Source organism: Setaria viridis, chromosome 9 (assembly GCF_005286985.2).
Source record: "Setaria viridis chromosome 9, Setaria_viridis_v4.0, whole genome shotgun sequence".
Classification (NCBI taxonomy): Eukaryota; Viridiplantae; Streptophyta; class Magnoliopsida; order Poales; family Poaceae; genus Setaria; species Setaria viridis.
The window spans coordinates 7,937,621-7,958,605 of record NC_048271.2 but is presented as its reverse complement, the minus strand read 5'-3'; the positions used below and the strand labels follow the sequence as shown (position 1 = coordinate 7,958,605).

Here is a 20,985-nt window from a genome sequence, read left to right as displayed (position 1 = left end):
TCGCCGCACTTAGCCATCGGCTTTACTTTTATCTGTCGGCTGCGGTTAATGGTTTTGGTTGCTGAAACAAACACGAGGGCCATTTTGTAGCGGTTGTGCAGTCGCATGAGCAGGCAGCCCTAAACCCAAAGTGGAAACTCCGCAGTCCGCAGTGCGCCAGGCACGACATGCTGCTGCCGGAACGTGGCCACCAGAGCACGGCCAGCCAAACCAGCCGCTCCCTGGCACTCCGTCGTCTTCTTCCTGCGCTCCACTGCCGGTAGCCTAGCAGAAACAGCCAGAGCTCTTGCCAGGCCCTGCCAGGGCGCGGGGCTGTCCAGTGTGCTCGGCTCGACGCGCCTCCCGTGCTCTGCCACCATGGCCTCTTCCTCCCTCTCGCTCTCGCCGCCACCGTCAGCTACCTCAGCAGCCACGCAGACCCAGGAGCTGCCACCGCTGACGGCGAGCCCGCCGTCTGCATCCTCCCCTTGAAGGGCAAGGGCGGCGGCGAGGCGGCCCTGGCCATGCAGGCCCACGACCTCTTCCTCATCGCGTCCCGCAACCGGAGCGGCCACTGGCACGCGTTCCCGGGGCAAGGCCACGTGATCGACGCCTCCAGGTCCACGCCCCTCGGCCCCTGCCGTTCGGCAACACCTACCGGGACATCATCGGCGGGCTGGCCAACCTGCCGGGCCTGCCGCTGGGGCGGGGGCCTCGCGGCGCGGGCCGTCTCCGTGCTCGCCGCCTACGACTCTGCCGCCCTCCATATTCTTGCTGCGGATGGAGGAATTGGTGGCCGAGGTGGGGCTTCGCGATTCCGGCGTCGAGGGCGGCGGCGCCGGCGGACCGGCGGAGGAGGATCCGTCCACGACCAGGGGGGCTATTTGCAAATTACGAGGGGTTAAATGTAAATAATGGATCGAGACTATTAATCGAGATCCAATTTAGGGGGTTATTTGTAAAGTAAAAGGGGGTAAAGTGAAAATAATTGGATCGCGATCCAAAATAGGGGGTATTCGTAAAACAATCGGATCGCGATTAATAATCGCGATCCGATCCGGGGGGCGCTTTGCAAAGGTTCCGGGCCGGCCGGCAAGGTCGCGCCGCCGGCGCCGGCCTCCGCAGCTCCGCTGGCCGTGTCCCGCGGTTGCCCCCGTCATGATCGCGCGCCCGCCCAACTCCGCATGACCATCAGAGCAAGCTGTTGGTGACGACGATCGAGGCCGTGCGGCTGCGTCCGGTCAGGGAGGCCGTCTCCGAGGGGTGGGAGGGCGGCGACGGCACCCGAGCACCTGCCCTACATCGAGCGCTGGGACACCACCATCTGCTACGAGCTCGTCCGCGCGCGCCGGACCGGCGAGTGGGGCGGGTCCTTCACCGGGCTGCTGAGGGAGGGCGCGCCGGCATCCGCGGCGAGGAGCTTGGGGGAGCTGCTCATGGCTCGCGCGCGCAGTGCCTGATGAGCTACTACTAGCCGCAAGTCCTGATGGCGCCTCGCTCATGGGCAGGCTCATCGAGTCCATCTGGACTGACCTGGTGTTCGTGTCAGACAGTTTGATGTTGCCGTCTTGCCGATTCCTCTGTAAAATACCGGCTGTGTGCACGATGGTTGAGTTGAGACAGCCTTTGGTTTCAGTGTCGGTTTACTTTGTGCGGAGTATCAGGGTGTATTTGGTTGCATGCACCACATGATGCATGCATGGATGATCCTGGATGTGGTAGTTCAACCAATTTGCTTGTACCATGTGGTTCACTCTAATTAGTAGAATAATGTATTAAGTGGGATGGTCTCATTCTGGATGAGCTGATACAATTCACCCAACCAAGGATCATTATTATTTTAAATCATTTCATACATGAATCAAATGATACAACCAACCAAACACATCCTGAAACTGGACCTGAGTACACGATTTTCGTGGGCAACCTGACATCAGAGGTGGGTATATCTTGAAGTCACAGACGCAGGGTCATCTGTGACAAAAGATAGTGGCGTCATTGACCGATTCAAATTTGAAAAATTAATCTTCTTCTACTTACTGCCTGACTATCTGCCCTTCCATTCCATGCTGAATTCTGCAGTATTTTTTTTGGCCACGTTCTGCTGGTAAAGTTTGCAGAAGAAGGCTCCAAGAAAGGCTCGGATGTAGACTGACAGAGACACCGAATAGTCAGACAGATTTGGAATTGTAACGTGGCAACTAATGAAGGAACCAACCATACTGTTGCTCGAGTAATAATCAATACATCCACATAACTCGCATGCTGAGAGTTTGGACATCTAATACTATGCATTACTCGCTGGGCAAGACGCATCTAAGGGCTTGTTTGGATAGTAGTGGACTGAAATGGAATGGGAGGGATTGGAGGGAAAACTAGTTTATTTTAGACTCAATCCTCTTTGTTTGAGCAGGGGCGTGTCGTTTCATCATGAACTCAACAATTCTGCAGAATGCAAGAGCGAAACCAAACTGAACCTCGCATCTTATCTGAAGTTCTGAATCCGCTGATGTACCCTTTCTAGAATCTTGCAAGCAGCCACTTGAGATCATAGCCGCCTCTCCTTCCGTAGGGGTTTGAAGGGCCAATTCTTTGCCTCCGTCGACCATCCAACTTTCTCATCTTACGGTGTTTCGATGCGCTGCTCTCCAGATTCAGACTCACTTTAGGAGGGTCCTTCAAACCGAATGATGTCGCTACTTTCTGAAAGACAACAGTGAATTAGATATATAGGCTCGTTCAATTCTGGGTGGTATCAAAACCCCACAATTCATATGCAAATAAGTCATGTCGGTGATGCAAAATATAGTTAGTGGAATATCAGCATTATTCTTATACAAGCTGACTATGGCAGGCAAGGAGCCGACAACATTTGTATTGATATGTGAAGTTGTTGTGTATAGGTTTTGTGAGAGGGGTGTGGGGGGTGGAAACAGCCACAAACTGACAATGACTATGACTAGCTTGTTGCTTTCAGAACTTGCAATGAAATGAAACATAATGTGGAGCGGGTGGATGCACAGAAACCAACGACAGAACCTTGAGGAAGAACTTCCGATGTTTACCTTGAGATCAAGTTGATGGATGTCAAAAATGCCTTTCAAAGAGTGCGAGTTGTATGCCAAAAGGTAGGATCTGTAGGCTTGCTTCGCTGATTCGTTTAGGAAGTCATTCCCACCAACAATATGCTCCTGCTCAAAAATCGAGTCACAGTACTACCCGTTGAAACGAAAAAGGTTGAGTCGTGAAAGAGACACTCACAAGTTTTGGTTGCAATTTTGGCACATGCTTTTCACTAAAGTCATATTCAGTCAGAGAAATATTGGCCGCCTACAAGCAAACATTAAATGCATTACTCCCTCTGTCCAATTATGTAGAGCGTGTATGCTATTGGAGAAGTCAAATAGTAAAATGGCTTAGCGTATAAAGTTATACAACACGATTCATATTTCAAAGTACTTAGACACTATATTGACTTTGTAGCTAGATGATATACAATGCCAGAAAACAAAGATACAAAGTAAGAAAATAATGCCGCATATATGTACTTCAAGGTTCTTCTTAAAAAAGTGGGGACAAACATTATTTCACCGTAACATATATTACCTGCAGGTGAATGAGCAATTTTAATTCTTCCGGTAGTAAGAACATTAACGCGCTTCCTTTGCCTTTATCACCTCGGGCAGTACGACCAACCCTGTGAATGTAATCCTACAAATTAAATTCCAGTATCAAGTTAGCCAAAGTGAGAAATAGATAATTTCTTTAGCATGGTTCAGAACCACTGACCTTTGGGTCATCTGGAGGATCATATTGCACAATATAGTCCTAAACATGGAAACAGATCCTTAGGTTAGTAAAGGAATGTATAAAGGAGTACAAATGGTTTAAAAAACACAGGTCAAAACCTTACCACATCAGGAATATCAAGCCCACGTGCTGCCACGTTAGTGCATAATAAGATGCCCTTTTCTTCATTCGAAAATCGGAAGAATGTGCTAGTTCGTTTCTGCTGCTTCAGCTGGCCATGGATATCATCACACTGTACCCCGAGGAAATTAGAAGTTCTGCATGGAATTTTACTGAGCTACACGATGAAAAGAACACCATGACCTTCTGCTCCTTCAGCCCCTTCTGCCCCTGGCGCACTATCATTCTTAGGAAAGCATACAGAACCAGAAACCTTTTCTCACTAGGAATGACACAGTAACCCTGCTGTAAGCCCTCAACAGTGGGCTATCAGAGGATCAAAGTTATTTACGATACAAAATAATCCGGAAAATATTTAAAAGAGAGCTGAGGAGCATGGTCAAGCAGTTCCATACCTTGAATTCAGAATCATCTACTCCAACATAAACAAGTTTTCGTTGTCTTTTTTCATTTTTCCCAAACCTAATATTTGCAAACTCTTCAACCTGTGGGACGATAACACATAAGCATTATTGACACCAATAGAGAAAATTAAGGAAAAGTTTGAATAGGCTGAATAACAGATCCACTAACCTTTTGAGTCTGTGTGGCAGAAAAAAGAACAGTTTGTCTATCCTGCATACGATGAATAATAATTCCAGTACAAAATACAGTAATCTCAGTACAAAGTTAAAGGCCGCACTACGCATGTGAAATGAAATTGTCAGATGGTCATACCCGAGGTAGGCGTTTAAATATTTGTTTCATATCTTCCTCGAAATTTTTCTCAAGTATTCGATCAGCTTCATCAATTATAAGGCACTACAACACAGTTATGTCAGAAAAGGCGGGGTAGAGGTCAGTCATGATATCCATTGGCTTAACAGAATTTTTCATGAAATTTGATATCATTTACGCAAGGCTTGGAGTTGTCCATGGGCAGCCCAGCAAATTTGGCAAAATAATGCCTGACAACATGTTTACAATGCAATTATACGTTCCTTCCATAAGAAAATAGAATTTAGTGTGGTGACGGATGAAAAAAAAAAACTTTTAGCTATAGATCCAAAACTTCTACCCACAATAGTAACTAGTTCCCACTTAATTGGTTTACTAAATATCCACTGGACTTCCCAACCCACGAATTCGGTGCAACTAATAACTAACTAATGAAGACAAAACACGTAACAGAGCTAATAGTGACTTTATAAAAATAGAGACTATTAGCTTTTGTGACTTTTTCCATATACTTGGCATAACGTACGCTGAAATTTGATCTATACTCTAATTCACTAACAGGTAGACTTCAAGTTGTGGACGAGAAGAAGGTAGACACATGCAAAGAATTCATATGTGGAGTAATCAGGATACTGATTCTGCAAATAGAGAAGTATGAAATTGCTGTTTGTACTTATTATTTAATGTGACAATTTCAATATGTGCAGTATTTCAAATATTTCCTTGAAACTTGGAAAAATATTATAGTAACCCTCTTGGGACAAAAAACGATAACTCTGCTGTAATCTGCCGGGCTGGCTTGGGCCACTAATGCAATGAAAATCAGGTGGGGAATTCCCCCGCCCCCCCCCCCCCCTCCATTGACCCGTCAAAAAAATATTATAGTATAATCAGTATGCATTTACCTTTAGCTTTTTGTAATTGAAACTACTGGTACTCCGCAGATGGTCCAGAAGCCTGCCCGGCGTTGCAACTAATACATTGATCCCTTTCGCGAGCTGGTTGGCCTCACTTTTCATGTTATTATTGCCGCCAATTACATATCCAAGAGTTTGCGAGTGATACTTCATTAAGTCCTTGGCAACATTGTGTGTCTAGCACAAATGCATCAAAGAAACACTAATTAAGGACAGTGAAGTGTGAGTCCCTACAAATGAATAGTCTCAGCAATCATACAAAATTTAGATATATGACAGATAGATGCCTTTTGGAGCTAAACAACTAGCTAGTATTTGACAGTAGCAATAGTGTGAAAAGCGGTTTTCTGGCCTTGTCTCCAAAATACTGTCAAAATGAACAACTTTGTGCACCATATTTACACAGCATTGTAACCCCGGTGCCTAGCGTTCTCATAACGCAGGGGCTACTCTAGCCTCTGGCCCCTCTCATATTTACACAGCACTACCTTAGCAAAGAATAACCTTATCTCAGTTTGGAAAAATAAATGTTATGATTGCTTCACTCATAGCAAGTCCTTGAACAGTCATAAAACATGTAAATGGATCAAAGAGAAATACTGTTGCGTCATTCATATACCTGGATGGCAAGCTCCCTTGTTGGGCAAATCACAATAACTCCAGTTCCGTTCTCCTTCAAGAAGTGGGAGCTGTGGAGCAGTTCGATCGCTGGTATAAGGAAAGCTAAGGTCTTGGCTACACCCATCACATCACTTTGTGCCATCAGATGTGGTATTGATCTAGCTTGAATCTGCAATCATGAAAACAACAACCATGCATGCATGCCGTTATATTACATCGATACTAAAATCCAACAGCGCATCAGAGAGAAGATTGAACCTGCCTATGACGACGCTATTATTCACAGAACGAAACATTCAACTGCATGCAATTATGGACTCGCAACGAAAACAGAATACAGAAAGTATGTAACTTGCAAGAAGATGATGTGAGGGTAAATTCTAGACGGTGGCAATGCAAGCATGACCTCGGTGAGGTGGGTGTAGCTCATCTCTCTTATGGCCTTTGCAGTGAGCTCGGAGATGTCGAGCTCCGAGAAAAGCTTGCTTGTCAGAATCCCACCTCCGCCCTTGCCATTCTTCAGCTTTCCTTCCTCTTTCTTCTCCTTCCCCATCACCTCCATCACATTCCCTTCCTCCCGCTTCCGGTTCACCTTCACTTTCTCCTCCTTCGGCTTCTCCCGCAGGATCTCTTCCTCCTCATCGAAGTCGGTGTCGTGGATCGGCTCTTCCGACTCAGAGTCCGACACCGGCAGAGCTCCGACGGGGTTCTTCGATGGCTGGGCCGAGCGGCTACAGGGTTTCTTGCCCATGGCGGCGGCGGCGAGGGCACTTCTGTTACGTTTTCTCCGTTTCCTTTCTGACGAGCAGCGTTTTTTTTAATCCGCGACGGCGTGATGCGACAAGGTAAATAACCCGGCCTCGCTTGATCCAAAGAAGGCTCCTGTCTTAATCCGGCAACGGCCCAACAACAAATACGGACGGCCCATCTTGTGTGTGGGGCGAGGCCGAGGCGGCGCCGAGCTGATCTTTGCCTCGACGCCGCTGCGGCGGGTCGTAGGCCGTATGTTGATCGCGTGCTCGTTGCCTCGTTCTGCTAAAATCAAATGTGTGTGTGTTCGTGTTCCCTTTGTGCAGCGAGGGTGCAAATAATCAACTTGAAATCTGATTGTTTCTGATATACTATATGATCGTTGCAAGGCCTTCGCGAATTTGTCAAGAGGACGCAAATTCACCCTCACCTCTGGTTGACGATACGAGCTGATGATAACCACGCAGCACTTGAGAGTTGAAATTGGATCATAACGAGTCAGAAAAATTAAATGACATGCATGCAGGAAATAAGCCTAATAATTAGTTGCCTGGAGTCCAATCAACACCAAAATATTCATCTCGATTAGCCTTTTTATTCCAAAACAGAAAGTTAGAAGGAATAATGCTGCTACTCTAATTACTCTACTAAATCAAATGAAAAGGAATGCATGGAATAAGGTTTTAATACGTGATCAATTTGCACGATGCCAATTATTGACCGAATCAAATTCCAGAAGAATTCATTCTAGGTGACAAATGATTATGAAAGATCATGCCACCGTCCACCAGTCCAACGCAGTACAAGAGGCCCACCGGCCAGCCACTCAGCCTCCGCCGCCTCCCCTTACCCCCTTCTTCCTCCACCCGCGCCAACGCCGCCAACGCCACGCAATGCCGCTCGCTCCTCTCTCGCTGGAACCCGCCCCCTTCCCCCTCCTCCGCCCCGCCGCCGGCTGCGGCGGCGGACGCGTCCTCCCGGGGCCCGCGCCGCGCCTGTGCCGGCCGCTGAGGGCGGCTCCCGTGGTGCCCGCCACCGCGGAAGAGCCGTCGTCCGCGGCCGCGCGGGGCCGCCTGGAGTCGCTGAGCCAGGTGGCGGCGGTGCTGGGCACGCAGTGGGGCGACGAGGGCAAGGGGAAGCTCGTCGACATCCTCGCGCAGCGCTTCGACGTCGTTGCTCGGTGCCAGGTCTCTCTCTTTCGCGCGCGCCCGGAAGTCATAATGCTCGTTGCTTTGTTACTGTTCGTCGGTATGGATGGTGTTCGATGTAATTGCTCCTGAATATAGGTTTAGTGTCAGGTTTCACGTAGGCATCAGATGAGTTTCTAAATACTTGAGATGAACTTGATCACTGTACGACGTTTTCACCACTTTTTATTTTTTTTCTTTATCTGCTGTACCTTTTTTTTATTTGCATTGGGCGTGGTTCTTTTTTTTTTTTGTCTTAGAACAATGCCATCATCGTGATCAAAACAGTGTTGAAATATTTTTCGTGGAGATGGCTAGAGATTAGCTGTTGAAGGAACTTCGTAAAGTCATAACGATAGCTTTAGAGCCTCTTGCTTAACGAGAACCCCTGTTTGGTAGTGAGTAGTTACTGCTGGGGATTTTCATGCAATTAATTGTTAATCATCCAAATAACATGTCAAGATTATTTAAGCATGAGTTCTTGAGCCGTTCTTTCTTTAGGATAGATCATATCCATCAAGAATGGATCTTATCATTGCCCTCCAGTTCGCTTGAACTGTGTAAAAATTATGTCATCTCATCCCATCATAGCGACTTTGGCGATATTAATGTGTTCAGTTAAGGTAAAATATATGAGGTCCGCTGCATCCGAACACCTGAACTTTATTCAACTGTACCACACTATGCCTTTTCTGTTCTAATAAAAACCAGTAACTTGAATATTTCATCAACCTCTTTACTGCTAGAAGTTAGGCAGCACTAGATCACTACCTGTTGGTGTTATGGGCGTGAATTGTGATGGAAACATGGAGTCTTAGTATGTATGCGCGGTTGTATGTATAGAACAAACAGCAGGCTGCCGCAGTTTCTGGTAGAAATTGATTTAAGTTCACTATTTCTATTTCTAATAAGTTCTTATGTATGAGTTGCATTGTACCGCACTGTTTTTAACTTTTCTTTATGTAACTTTCCTGTTTCTCAGTCACGTTATTTCCAGACTACAATGAATATTGACTTGAAAACACTGCATTTTCTCAATGCATCCTTCCTGTTTCCTTGTTCTTCAACTAGCAGACAAATTTGTGGATGGTAATGCATCAATTCAGTTTCTGTGGAAAGCACAATTTTATGTTTACTTCCCAATTATCATGTACTCAACAGAGATGTTTACTTTTACGGTGTACATCTTTTTGATGGCAAGTCCAAGTAACAAAGATGGGATCATACAGGACTTTCCTTTTGCAATAAAAAACATTGACATCTAAAGCAACCATTCTTAAGAGCACCAGCTACTAACATGTGGAGCTCCCTGTAATTTGACATATGATCTTATTTCCTTGTGAATAAATTGGCTCTATAGTCTGCTCAACTTACAATTCCTTCTGCTTTTCTGTGTTATTATTTGAGGTTCAGTTAATTTAAGTTGTTCCTTGATTCCTTCCTCAGAAAGAGTTGGTGATAGTACCACGACTTACTTTTTGCAATAAGATTTGTTGTGTGTTACCCACTTAATTTTTAGGTGTTTCTTTAAAATATTACTTCTTAGGGTGGAGCTAACGCTGGACATACCATATACAATTCTGAAGGGAAGAAGTTTTCACTTCATCTTGTTCCGTCAGGCATCCTTAATGAGAACACACAGTGTGTAATCGGTAATGGAGCAGTCGTTCATCTTCCTGGATTCTTTAAAGAAATTGATGGGCTAGAGTCTAATGGAATTTCTTGCGAAGGAAGACTTTTGGTATCAGACCGTGCTCATCTTTTGTTTGATCTTCATCAAATTGTTGATGGACTTAGAGAGGCAGAGCTTGGGAATTCCCTTATAGGGACAACAAGGAGAGGAATTGGACCATGCTATTCAAGCAAAGTTATCAGGAATGGACTCAGAGTTAGTGATCTGCGACATATGGATACCTTTGGTGCAAAACTCAACACCCTACTAAGAGATGCAGCTATGCGCTTTAAAGATTTTGAATATGATAACAAGATTCTCAAAGAGGAGGTTGAGAAGTATAAAAAGTTTGCTGAACGATTGGAACCTTTTATTACTGATACCGTGCATTTCATGAATGAGTCGATCTTGCAGAAGAAGAAAATATTGGTTGAAGGTGGTCAAGCTACCATGTTAGACATAGACTTTGGTACCTACCCATTTGTTACTTCATCAAGTCCCTCAGCTGGTGGAATTTGCACTGGGCTTGGTATTGCTCCCAGAAGTCTCGGCGATATCATTGGAGTGGTATGTTAAATTAAATTCCTTAGCTGCTTCAAATTTCTTATTTTCCTTTTGCCCTAAACATAGTGTTTTTATGTGCAGGTAAAAGCATACACAACTAGGGTTGGATCTGGTCCTTTCCCAACAGAACTATTGGGTAAGACTGGCGACCTGCTCCGTGCATCTGGAATAGAATTTGGGACCACAACAGGTCGGCCCAGGCGTTGTGGCTGGCTTGACATAGTTGCACTGAAATACTGTTGCCAAATCAATGGCTTCTCATCTTTGAATCTCTCAAAACTAGATGTCTTAACCGGACTCAAGGAAATTAAGCTGGGTATCTCATACTTCACTGATGACGGTAACATGGTCCAATCATTCCCCGCAGACCTTGCTCTTTTAGAGCAAATAAAGGTAACAGAAAAACTGTTCCCCAAAAAGAAAAGAAAGGAACAGTTTATCTTGTTTTATTGGGTCACATTTTATCGGTGTAACTTTATAAACATATAGATCAAAGCAGTATGACACTTAATGTGATTCTTGTTTCTCTTGACAACAACTCATGTGATCTCTCTGCTGTAGGTCAAATACGAGGCCCTACCTGGATGGGAGGAAGACATTTCCTCAGTACGAGATTACAATGATCTCCCAGAAGCTGCTCGTCACTATGTGGAGAGGATAGAGGAACTGGTCGGCATTCCAGTACATTACATTGGCGTCGGCCCTGGACGTGATGCCCTCATATACAAATAAAATTTTCTTTCAGAGATATTTCATTTAGTTCAATAATGTAAGAGGATTGCTTTGGTTACTAATAAAACATGCTGATTGGAGGGTGCAGAATTCAGCACCCTTTGCGAAATGAGTTCAAATGAGCTTTCAGGAAGCATGTCTCTGTAAATTGCCCTATCGCATGCTATTTTGATTGGTCATCTAACTGAAGCATCTCCGTTTGGAAACTTGACTAGCCTAAATTTGATATGAACTTTGGACTATCGGAACCATCAAATGCTCTGAAATTTGATTTTGTATCAAATCCTACTATCCAAATAAGTTGAAGTTTCAATACAATGCTTAACCCAACTTGCCAAGTGCATACTTCAGAATTTCGGAATAACAGAAGTATCTAATGCTCTGGAATTTCGAATGTAGTGTGAAGCTCTATCAAAATACATTGAATTTTGTAGCGTAACCTGCAGCACGTCATTTCCAAATCCAGAGGCCTGAATTTATGTTTACTACCTCAGTGCAATGTTATTCACAACACGTGACGATGCTGAAGAATGATGATCAAGTATCACTTGATTGACGAGCTCACTGTCATCCAGGATCTCCAGGATGAGCTGGATATCTACTAATTGCACAGCTAGATTATACTTTATCGTGCTACAGCCTACAACTCTTTGACGTTACAACTATAAGCTATATAAAAGCTCAACGCACAGCAAGTAGCATCCACGCATAAGAATGGTTCGGTTGGTGTGACTTAAAAACAAAGCATTTTGATTGCATTCCAAGACAGTTATCGGTTCTCCCTATGCTCAAACACAGAATGAGCTGAATTTCATCTTGAAAACCCCATAGGGCCAAACTGATGGAAAAAGAGAACAGTACAAGTACTCGCTACTTAATGGTACCACTAGACCAGATTCAAAGCTTGTTAAATTCTCCATTGATGATGTTCAGGTAAGCAACAAACACTACACTGTACTTTCTAGACTCTTAACATCAATCATATTCAAGTTCATCAGGTGTGATTGGCCTCTTGAGTGGTATGATGGACTTCTTCTCAACGTCTTGCGATAATGCTTTCCTCATATCTGAGGCAAAAGAAAATATACAGGCATGAGCAACATCATCATTGGAAGGAAAATAATATAAATATGCATGATAACATCTGGGCGTCTGGCACTGCAAGTGCTTACCAAGGCCATCTTCTTCCCCTGAGTAGTATCGAAGCACCCTCCGGTAAACCACATAACCAAGCTATGGAAACAAATAACATAATTAGATAAGTTCACTCGGTACAGTACTATCTAAGCAAAGACTTTTGGTTTAGCTGGCTAATATAATCAAACTAAAAGAAATTATGTTTGGAGAAGCAGAAATGGAGCAGTTCAGCAATCATGAAATTTGTAAACAGCAATACCTTTTCATACATCCTTATCGCTGGCATGTTAGATGCCCTTACAAAGAGATCCACAAAGTAGGCCTTATCCCTGAATAGGAAATTTGAGTTACAATAGTATGAGAAATAATGACTCCAAGAACAATACAAGTACTTGATAACACTAATATCGGTAGAATAACTGATGTTACTTTATCAGAGTGAAATGTTACCAGACTAGGACATTAAGGGGGATCATATGTCACAATTCCGGTATCACATTGATGTAATTGTTTGGTGTCTAGCAGGAGAAAATATATGATCAAATACTCTTAAGAAAGTAGGAAAGAATGCTAGTGAGAATAGAAAGATACACACTCTTCCCACTCTCAGTGCTCCACCTTATACACAGAGAACTTAAGTAAGGTGGTCAGACAGAGAAATGTTCCTTGATCTAGTGAGCAAAAGCTGGATCTAGGAGTAGAAGCATAAATATTAATAAATATTTGACAGGTTTAAATGCGGAGTCTGGGAAAAGCTCTCGAAGGACAGTATTTTGTTTAATGTTTTTAGACCCTTAAGATGGAAAAGGAACATCTGGAAAGCAGAACAAGTCATAAGTTATGAACTCATCATGCAACAATTAAGATTACAACTATGACATTGTGAAGATACAATAATAGCACTAGAACACCGTATCCACAATAAAGGGAAAAAAAGAGATGAAGAGACTGAAACCAAAAGATAACTAGAAACATGCTACTTACATCTTATCGCTGATTTCCTCCAGCAAGTTCATAAGCTTCTTGGCTAATTTCTGTCTCCGAAATTCTGAGGCAACAGACACTGCCGTGACATGTCCATGCCACGATTCACCTTGCCCTTCAACCTTACCCATGACTGCAAAAGAGAAGTCTAGCTTACTTCCCTTAAATAAACTAAACAAAGGTGAACCAGGAAGAAATGGAACAAGCAGAACATTTCATTCAACGCTGGAGAAGGGGATAAAGTTTTTAACATTGATGTGTTCAAGATTAAAACTAACATTAATCTAGGGTAATGGTGACTCATCCGGAAATCCTTTTCATATCTTCACCTGCTACTTCGTAAACCCCTCTTATATGAAGCAATATTGCAAATCCCACTATCCTCACGTGCATTTGCACTGCTGGAACAATGCCTACTTGGACTACAAAGTCATCGATTCCACCATACTCTCCGCATGTCCACATATGACTAATTGTGTGAAAAACATAGCAGATGAAGATAACCCAGTTCCTCTAAACAACTCATGTCTCAAAATTCAAAGTAGCATCCTGTGTTTGCACTCTTTGGGTCCAGCTGTCCCTAATTTGACAAGCAATGATGCATACGCACTAAGAACAGACAACTAGCCGCAAAAAAATTCATAGGGCAAACCAATCAAATGCCCGAACAACCACGAAGAAATGGTGCAGAGACATACTGTAACCCATGACGCGGCCGCCAGGGTTGACGGCGGCGTGGAAGTAGTCGGGCCAGCGCGCCAGGTACGTCATGTAGAACGACATGTTGAACTGCGGCGACCGATTCGAGAGATCAGAGAGGGGGCGCGCTCGAATCAAGGAACGAGGGCAGAGTCGGGCCGGTGGCGTACCGTCTCGGTGAGGTGGTCGAGGTTGACGGAGGCGAAGCGGAGGAGGTCGTCGCAGCAGAACCGGCGGATCGTCGTCATGCTTCCCTCTCTCCTCGCCTTTCTCTCGGGTCGGTGCGGTGGCGGCGCCGGAGCCGAGTTTCGTCGCCGGGCAGGATGGGTTGGGTGGGTGGCGGCGCTCTATCCGGATTCGCGTCTCTTCCCCCTCTCTCGTCGCCGGTCGGGTTCATAGAAGCTTCTAGTGGAAGAAGGGTGAGACGGCCCTGAGCCGTCCGATCAGAGAATAGTGGACAGGATCAGAGTGAGGGCATGCCCATGCGGAATGAAATGTTCGGTCAAGCCCATTTTCTCTTTTGGGACGCAGCAAATGAGCCCAGTTGAATTCATCGCCACCGCACAGTGCGGCCCAAGCCCAAGTGCACGGAGGAGGGACCGAGCCCACAACTCCACGCAATGGCTCGTGCGCTGTTGTGCACCGTGCACGCAGCGCTCTCCGGAATTTTTTTATTTTTTATTTTAATATTTTGCAAAAATATATGTCCTAAAAAAATTGCAAATCTATACTAAGGGCAAGTACATTGCTACATGTCAGCGGTCTCATAGGTCGTCTCATGCAGTACCACGTAGGATTTTTTATGATGTGGAGGAGAGAGAGCGAGGAGAGAGAAAGAGGTCGTTGTTTTCATGAGCTAAATTGTAGGACTACGAGACAACTTAACAATTATTGTACGAGTTATTATTACCATGCAACTCATAATATTTTATTTTTCTTATGCACAAATTAAGGAATTACATACCACTACTAGACAACTTATAAGACAACTCATTGCACAGGTTGTCTGTTAAATCGTCTCAAGATTACGTATCAATACCATTAAAATTATCTGTTAAATCATCTTAAAATTACATGTTAATGCATGAGACCGCCTATCAAATTACCCTAACCGCAACCTACCGCCAGAGTTTGGGCCGTCGCAGAAGTCCGCCTCCACCGCGCCACCGCACGAGCCTCCGCCTCCGCCATTCCCCACCCCACCCCATCCACGCGGCCACAACGCCAGCCACAGCGCTAGCCTCCCACTTTCTCTCCACACCATGGACTCGCGCGGCGCGGACGGCGCGGCCGGGGGTCCCGACGCCTCCTCCCCCACCGATCCGCCGGGCCCCGAGCCCGATCCGGCCGCGGACGCGATGGACGCGCGCCTCCCGGCGGACCTACTTCGCGCCGTGCTGCAGCGGCTACCGCCGATCGACCTCGCGCGGTCCGCCTGCGTCTGCCGCGCGTGGCACGCGGTGGCCTCCGACCGCGCCGTGCTCGAGGCCGCCTTCTGCGCGCCCTGGGGCGTGCGACGCGTCGTCGGTGATCCGGCGACGCAGGCCTTCTGGCGGGCCGCCTCCCTGGGGAGGTTCGCGCTGTCACATGCCGTCCGGCGCGGGGATACCGTCCCCGGCGTGGCTCTCAAATATTCTGTACAGGTGCGTACGTGTTCTGTATATCGCCCGCGCTCTCCGTTCCGAAAGATGTGGTGATCGCATGAATATGGTTTTGATCGCCCGAAAGTATTCTGTGGCAGCATCAATTCCAACCGAACCTGACAAATACCATAGATTCATAGTAGTAAATGTGAGGCTATGTCTTCTCATCATCCAAATGCGGAAACAGTGGAACTTAGTTGCCAATTGGTCACAACTCACAAGTGGTTATTAAACAAGTAAATGAACAAACTGTTGATGATATGTAGGTAGCAAAGTATCTTAGAACAAACGCCAAATTGTGAGCGATTAAATACTTAGATTCATGTAGTATGATAGTATCTATCATTTGATGCCTTGAGACCAATAGAGCTGTAGAGTACGTTATTTCTCATGATGAGATGACTAAATGTATGTGAAAGGTGCTCCAATTGGGAACTGTTGATATGGCAGTGAGTTTGGTGTGGCAGATTAAGATTATGTGCAACCATGATACGTTGAGAGCACAGAAGCAATATAGTTGGAACAGGAGAAGAGGTTTTTTTTTTTAAACTTGGAGCAGGAGCAGTTGCTATGGCATTGTTTGTGGTTTTGGTGAGCTGTTATTGGGAAGAGGGTTGAGGGGTGAGGAGTTTATCATCATATTCAGCATCAAGTATGGTGAAAGTGTTGCTGAGGAAGGGGTCACAGGCTCACTCTGCTTTTGGGTGCTTGGGATTACTGTTGGTGTGAAAGCTGGTGATTTCTGAGTCTCTCAGTGTAATGTCATTACTAGGAATAAATAACTAGGATTTGTTGGATCAACAAGGTTTCTAGTTTTCTGCTTGTGGGTTGGGCATCACTACTAGTAGCCACAAAGAATTGCATTATAGCCGTTATACTGTGTTGCAATGTGTGAAGCTAGCGTAATGAGTTTCTGACCATAATTTAGATCTAGCTTTAACTCTCTTAACACTGTCTGTAATTTATGGGACAGTGCCAAATAGATACTGCCAGTTTTGGTACTTGCTCTGTTGCTCAATTGATTGAACTAAGAGATTCAGGAGCAGCAGCTCTTTATGTTGTCAAGCCAACAAGTGAGATATAGACCAATTGTGGATTTATTGCACAGTCACTTCTGTTGAATTTGACCGTGCTATTCAAACAAAAAAATACCTTCGAATGTGAGTTTCTATCGAAGACCTGAAAATCTGTATGAATTCTGATTGCTCAACAGTGAGGTCAGGTGCATCAAGGTAAGTAGCTCACATCTGGCATCCTGTTGTTAGAATTTGTTATATGCTGGATAAGGCAAACATTTCTCCTAATATACTGCGTACATAAAGTTCTATCAACTGTATGTATTATAGTATATCAAGTTGTAGAAGAGTAGCAGCTTGTTCTCATGAGTCTGGAAGTAGCTCTTTTCTATCAGCCATGCTGTTTTGATCAGCATGATCTCGCTTCAAAAAGGAAAGGAGCCACAACAGCACCCACCAGTTGCCCCTTTATTTTAGGCACTGCACTATTGGAGCCATTGCATTTCATGTAGCGACTAGTGCTGAATTTCTCAGTAGATTGCAACTTTTAATGATGCTAAGAAGTTGTACCGTGGAGCTTGGCAAATGTCAGTTTCCTTGTCTATTGTCAAACCGCAATTTCATGCTAGTTGAACTGCATGCAGGTGACTGATATCAAACGGTTCAACAACATGATGAGTGACCATGGCATCTACTCTAGGGAGAGGCTTCTGATACCCATCAGTAACCCAGAAATCCTGCTGGGCAGCACCTGCTACATTGAGATGGATCATAATGCGAAGAGGGAGGTTGCAGTGTTTTACCCCGAGGGTCGCCCGAGTGGGACTGAGTCCTTGGCAAATATCATCTCTAAAGAGAGGCGAAGTAGGAGGATTCTCGAGTCCGTGAGGCGGAGCCTGCATGTTGACGACGGGACTGCTGCATACTATTTATCTGTTTCCGAAGGTGATCCCAGGGCTGCCATGATGGAGTACTCCGAGGACCTGAGGTGGGAGCAACAACGCTCAGGCCAGTAGATTCAGAACAATATGGGATATGTCCATGTCATGGGGCTTGATGTTAATCATGGTATCATTTGATGGTTGCTACCTGCTTAAACATCTATTGCTGGGTTGCCCCCTGCAGTGTATTGTACAATCCAAACCGTTTGTAATATAATACGTACAAGGTTCAGTGTAATGAACATAGATATGTGTATCAGTGTGTATGTATGTATGTATGATAATAATTGCCGAATGGCATCAGTGATGAAAAACATAGTCGGTCACGTCTACAGGATGATTGGCCGGTGAAATTTTCACTTGTATGAACTTGTTTCCAAGTAAATTGGTTTCTAATAAAATTCGTCGGGGAGTGTTTTAGACGTAGTCATCAACTTGTGCAGGCCGGTTGCGGATGTGCGCTGATTAAGTGACATCTGTAACAGTTCTTACCGGTACTGCAAGCTGCAGGTTCACGACGCCTCAATCGGTGATCAAATCAGCAGGCGACGTTAGAGTTTAAACTGTAGAGTGTGGACGATGGGTCGCATCGGCCCTCCACACAGTAGATAGTCGGCCCAGCTATTTCAACAAGCTGGCTGGCGACGGAGAACGACAAGGCCCAACGAAAGCAACGTTGATTGCTCTCTCCAATCGTGTATCACATGGAAGTGCATATCAGTGTAGTTAGGGTACAATGCAAAAGGATAAAATTACACGAACCCGTCGATGAGTACGTGACAAGACAAACCGAGGGCACAAATGACTGGCCCGAGGCCTGTGTGCAACCTGTGTTAAAAAGAACATGCGGGGATTCACTACAAAAATTTGTTCAAGGTTCATGGCCGGACACGCACGCACGAGCTCATCTGTCGGATTCTATCCCCAATAGTCGACAAGGTGACATGGGCGTGTGATCATGGCCGATCCGTCCAGCCGGGCAGCTCCTGCGCGCGTGTAGGTGCGCAATTGACTCCATATCAATCAGGCTTGGATAGTTCGCTAGCATAGATCGAGTTGTGTTGGAAGATCGCCTCAATCCCGGCGGGCGCAAGAAAACACCACGTGCGTGTGCAACCCGTAGGCCGTAGCATGTGCTGATGTGCATGAACTCGGGAGGCTGCCGTGTGCACCAGCAGCCCTCGACGAGCTAGCCAGCCCGGCCGGACGGTGACGGGTGACCGGCGGGGGGCCGGGGCTCCATCTCACCATCGCTATGATTACCATTTTTTTTTCCGGAAAGGCCATCGCTATGATTACTTCTTTTTTTTTGGGAAAGGCCACCGATGACGATAGCTGGCCTGTTCGCTTCAGCTTATTCAGCTAGCTTATCAGCCATCAAATAGTATTTTTCTCTCACAACAAATCAGCCGTTTCAACTTTACAGCCGGCTTATAAGCTGAAGCGAACAGGCTTAGCGCAGGTAGGGAGGGATACACCGGGCTGGGCCGGGCCCATGCATCGATGGATCTTCTCGACGAATAAAAAAAAAAGAAAGAGATGACTTACACCAATTTGTGCCGGAGCTATATGGGCCTAGGCCGGGCCCATCTGAATCTAGCGATCGGACCAAGTTAAACTGTTTTGTCCGAAGAAGTTCTGACTGAGTGCTCACACACAAAAGCGTGCACCGCGTGCTGCTTATGATACTAGTACTCCTTTTTTAACTTCTGCTGTCGTATCCTTGTTCCTCCAGGCTCTGCTCTATACACATCACTGATCTTTCTCGGAACATACCAGCTGCTAACGTCCAACTGTGGCGTCGAGCATTCCTTTTTTTAATTAAAAACAAAGATTGCGTCGAGCATTTTGTGACCATAGTCTACTGTACTACTCCCTCCGTCCCAAAAAATCCAGTATTCTTCACATAAATAAATGAACATGTAAAAATGACGCATGTACCCCTACAACAGTATTATCCAAACGTGCAATGATTGCAATATGTATTGGAGTGACCCATTAAATATTCCAAAGTTCCAAACAACACATCAATATATCCAACAATATTTAAATTGGAGATGCTGATAAGCACCAGCCACTGCGTACAGAGACTTGCTGGAATTTTCTACAGCAAACAGAATGCAGGAAGGGCGGTTGGCTAGTGCAACCACTCCTTAATTGCGACGTTGTCTTCACCTCAGAAGTCCCTGTCACCCTGATGTCACATAGGTACCGCGCGGGAACTGTAGTAGTGTATGCAATGTTAGCATCCTAGATTAAGTAGGGTCATGCTACTCGTAATCCCGATCACATTCCGGTCCCCTAACATGACGTAGTACTTCTGTATGATTTTAGTTAAAACAAATGATGAGCTGGAAGCGATTAGAACAATTCAAGAAGCATTGCGGCGATCACTGTACACTGTAGCGTCATGTAATAGCACATCGGTGTCCAGTGTACGTGAGGACCCAGCAGGGACGCAAAAATAATTGGTGTGGAAGGCTGCTTGCATGTACCATGCGTCAAAATTAACGGAGTGTGCGGATTAAATCCTGTCGATAGCTAGCAGCTAAGTTTTGTGAAATGCTATACGACCGATTTCTGTAAAACCAAACCAAAAAAAACCTAGAGGATACACGTACTTACTGTAGCGGCGCATGGGCGGTGAGATTTTGTTGCCAAGCAAAAGCACACTATTCGCTACTGTAGTGTACTTCAGAGAAGAGAGATCGAGCGTGGCTCGCTTGATCTCGTGCACACACTAAAGCACGATCGGTCATGTCGGAGCACTCTAGTCTAATTGACATCATGGCATGCGTGTGGTCTAGATCCTCCACGTACGCCGTCGCTAATCCCAGATTAATCCGGCGGCGGCGCCGGTAGCTGGCGGCAGATCTCGAGTTGATTATATTATTAGCCGCGCAACGGCAACGAGCAAGCACCCGGCCTGCAGCAGCCAAACGAAACGAGAGAGCAAGTAGCTTGCCCGGCGGATCGAGGCTCCATGCATCTGGTCGAGATCGTCATCGACTCATCATCGCGCCATCATAATTGCGATTCCACCGCGGGTAGCTACGGAGCCGATCCGTCCGTGTCGCCATTAATGCCGGGGACCAATGGAGAGGACAGCAATCATGCGGGCTAGCCCGGCCTGTCCGGGTCGACTCGTGCTCGTGCCCCGCGTGCTGCGTATGATAACATTTCGCCCGTACGCAGGAGTTCTCAAGATGAGGTGGCGCGGCGGATCTAGATAAGATATCGAAGGGCCCTAAAAAAACAGATTTTGTCGTGTCCCAGCTCGAGGTACCTTCTTGCTATGTCGACGTCAACAATAGTGGCGTCCCGGCCGGTTGATTGGGAAGAGCCTTCGATGATGCAGACTTGGTTCAGATAGTAATGTGTATCCGATAGTTTTATTAAGTTGCTAGCAGTAATATTTGACACTGCTACTGGTATACTTACAATACAGTACTAACTGTACCAGTGTTACACTGCTAGTAGTAGTTTACTGTACTAA

General features: G+C 45.6%; 3 protein-coding genes and 2 pseudogenes across 3 annotated transcripts; 3 read left to right on the top strand and 2 right to left on the bottom strand.

The window, feature by feature from the left end:
• The first annotated feature begins 65 nt into the window (after positions 1 to 65).
• LOC117835197 (uncharacterized) lies at positions 66 to 1,772 on the top strand (annotated as a pseudogene).
• Positions 1,773 to 2,184: 412 nt separating this feature from the next.
• On the bottom strand, positions 2,185 to 6,915 carry LOC117835196 (DEAD-box ATP-dependent RNA helicase 27-like; annotated as a pseudogene).
• An 870-nt stretch (positions 6,916 to 7,785) lies between these two features.
• On the top strand, positions 7,786 to 11,178 carry LOC117838464 (adenylosuccinate synthetase 2, chloroplastic). The gene is made up of 4 exons (XM_034718506.2): positions 7,786 to 8,101; positions 9,648 to 10,340; positions 10,419 to 10,730; positions 10,899 to 11,178. Exons 1-4 carry the CDS (start codon positions 7,808 to 7,810, stop codon positions 11,067 to 11,069), a joined length of 1,470 nt encoding a protein of 489 aa, XP_034574397.1. The 5' UTR covers positions 7,786 to 7,807; the 3' UTR covers positions 11,070 to 11,178.
• A 620-nt stretch (positions 11,179 to 11,798) lies between these two features.
• Positions 11,799 to 14,279, bottom strand: LOC117838465 (N-terminal acetyltransferase B complex catalytic subunit NAA20). The gene is made up of 6 exons (XM_034718507.2): positions 14,060 to 14,279; positions 13,889 to 13,979; positions 13,191 to 13,323; positions 12,466 to 12,535; positions 12,242 to 12,302; positions 11,799 to 12,136 (listed from the first exon to the last, which is right to left on the bottom strand). Exons 1-6 carry the CDS (start codon positions 14,135 to 14,137, stop codon positions 12,045 to 12,047), a joined length of 525 nt encoding a protein of 174 aa, XP_034574398.1. The 5' UTR covers positions 14,138 to 14,279; the 3' UTR covers positions 11,799 to 12,044.
• Positions 14,280 to 15,041: 762 nt separating this feature from the next.
• LOC117836612 (F-box protein At1g55000) lies at positions 15,042 to 17,854 on the top strand. The gene is made up of 2 exons (XM_034716080.2): positions 15,042 to 15,532; positions 17,193 to 17,854. The coding sequence occupies exons 1-2, from the start codon at positions 15,152 to 15,154 to the stop codon at positions 17,562 to 17,564; spliced, it is 753 nt and encodes a 250-aa protein (XP_034571971.1). The 5' UTR covers positions 15,042 to 15,151; the 3' UTR covers positions 17,565 to 17,854.
• Positions 17,855 to 20,985: the final 3,131 nt, after the last annotated feature.

Coding starts and splice junctions, on each gene's coding strand:
- LOC117838464 (XM_034718506.2), top strand. CDS start 7,808: ATGCCGCTCGCTCCTCTCTCGCTGGAACCCGCCCCCTTCCCCCTCCTC. Junction 10,341..10,418: donor TCGGCGATATCATTGGAGTG/GTATGTTAAATT, acceptor TTTTATGTGCAG/GTAAAAGCATACACAACTAG. Junction 10,731..10,898: donor CTCTTTTAGAGCAAATAAAG/GTAACAGAAAAA, acceptor TCTCTGCTGTAG/GTCAAATACGAGGCCCTACC.
- LOC117838465 (XM_034718507.2), bottom strand. CDS start 14,137: ATGACGACGATCCGCCGGTTCTGCTGCGACGACCTCCTCCGCTTCGCC. Junction 13,980..14,059: donor TCGACCACCTCACCGAGACG/GTACGCCACCGG, acceptor CGGTCGCCGCAG/TTCAACATGTCGTTCTACAT. Junction 12,536..13,190: donor GAGGAAATCAGCGATAAGAT/GTAAGTAGCATG, acceptor TTTCCTATTCAG/GGATAAGGCCTACTTTGTGG.
- LOC117836612 (XM_034716080.2), top strand. CDS start 15,152: ATGGACTCGCGCGGCGCGGACGGCGCGGCCGGGGGTCCCGACGCCTCC. Junction 15,533..17,192: donor CTCTCAAATATTCTGTACAG/GTGCGTACGTGT, acceptor AACTGCATGCAG/GTGACTGATATCAAACGGTT.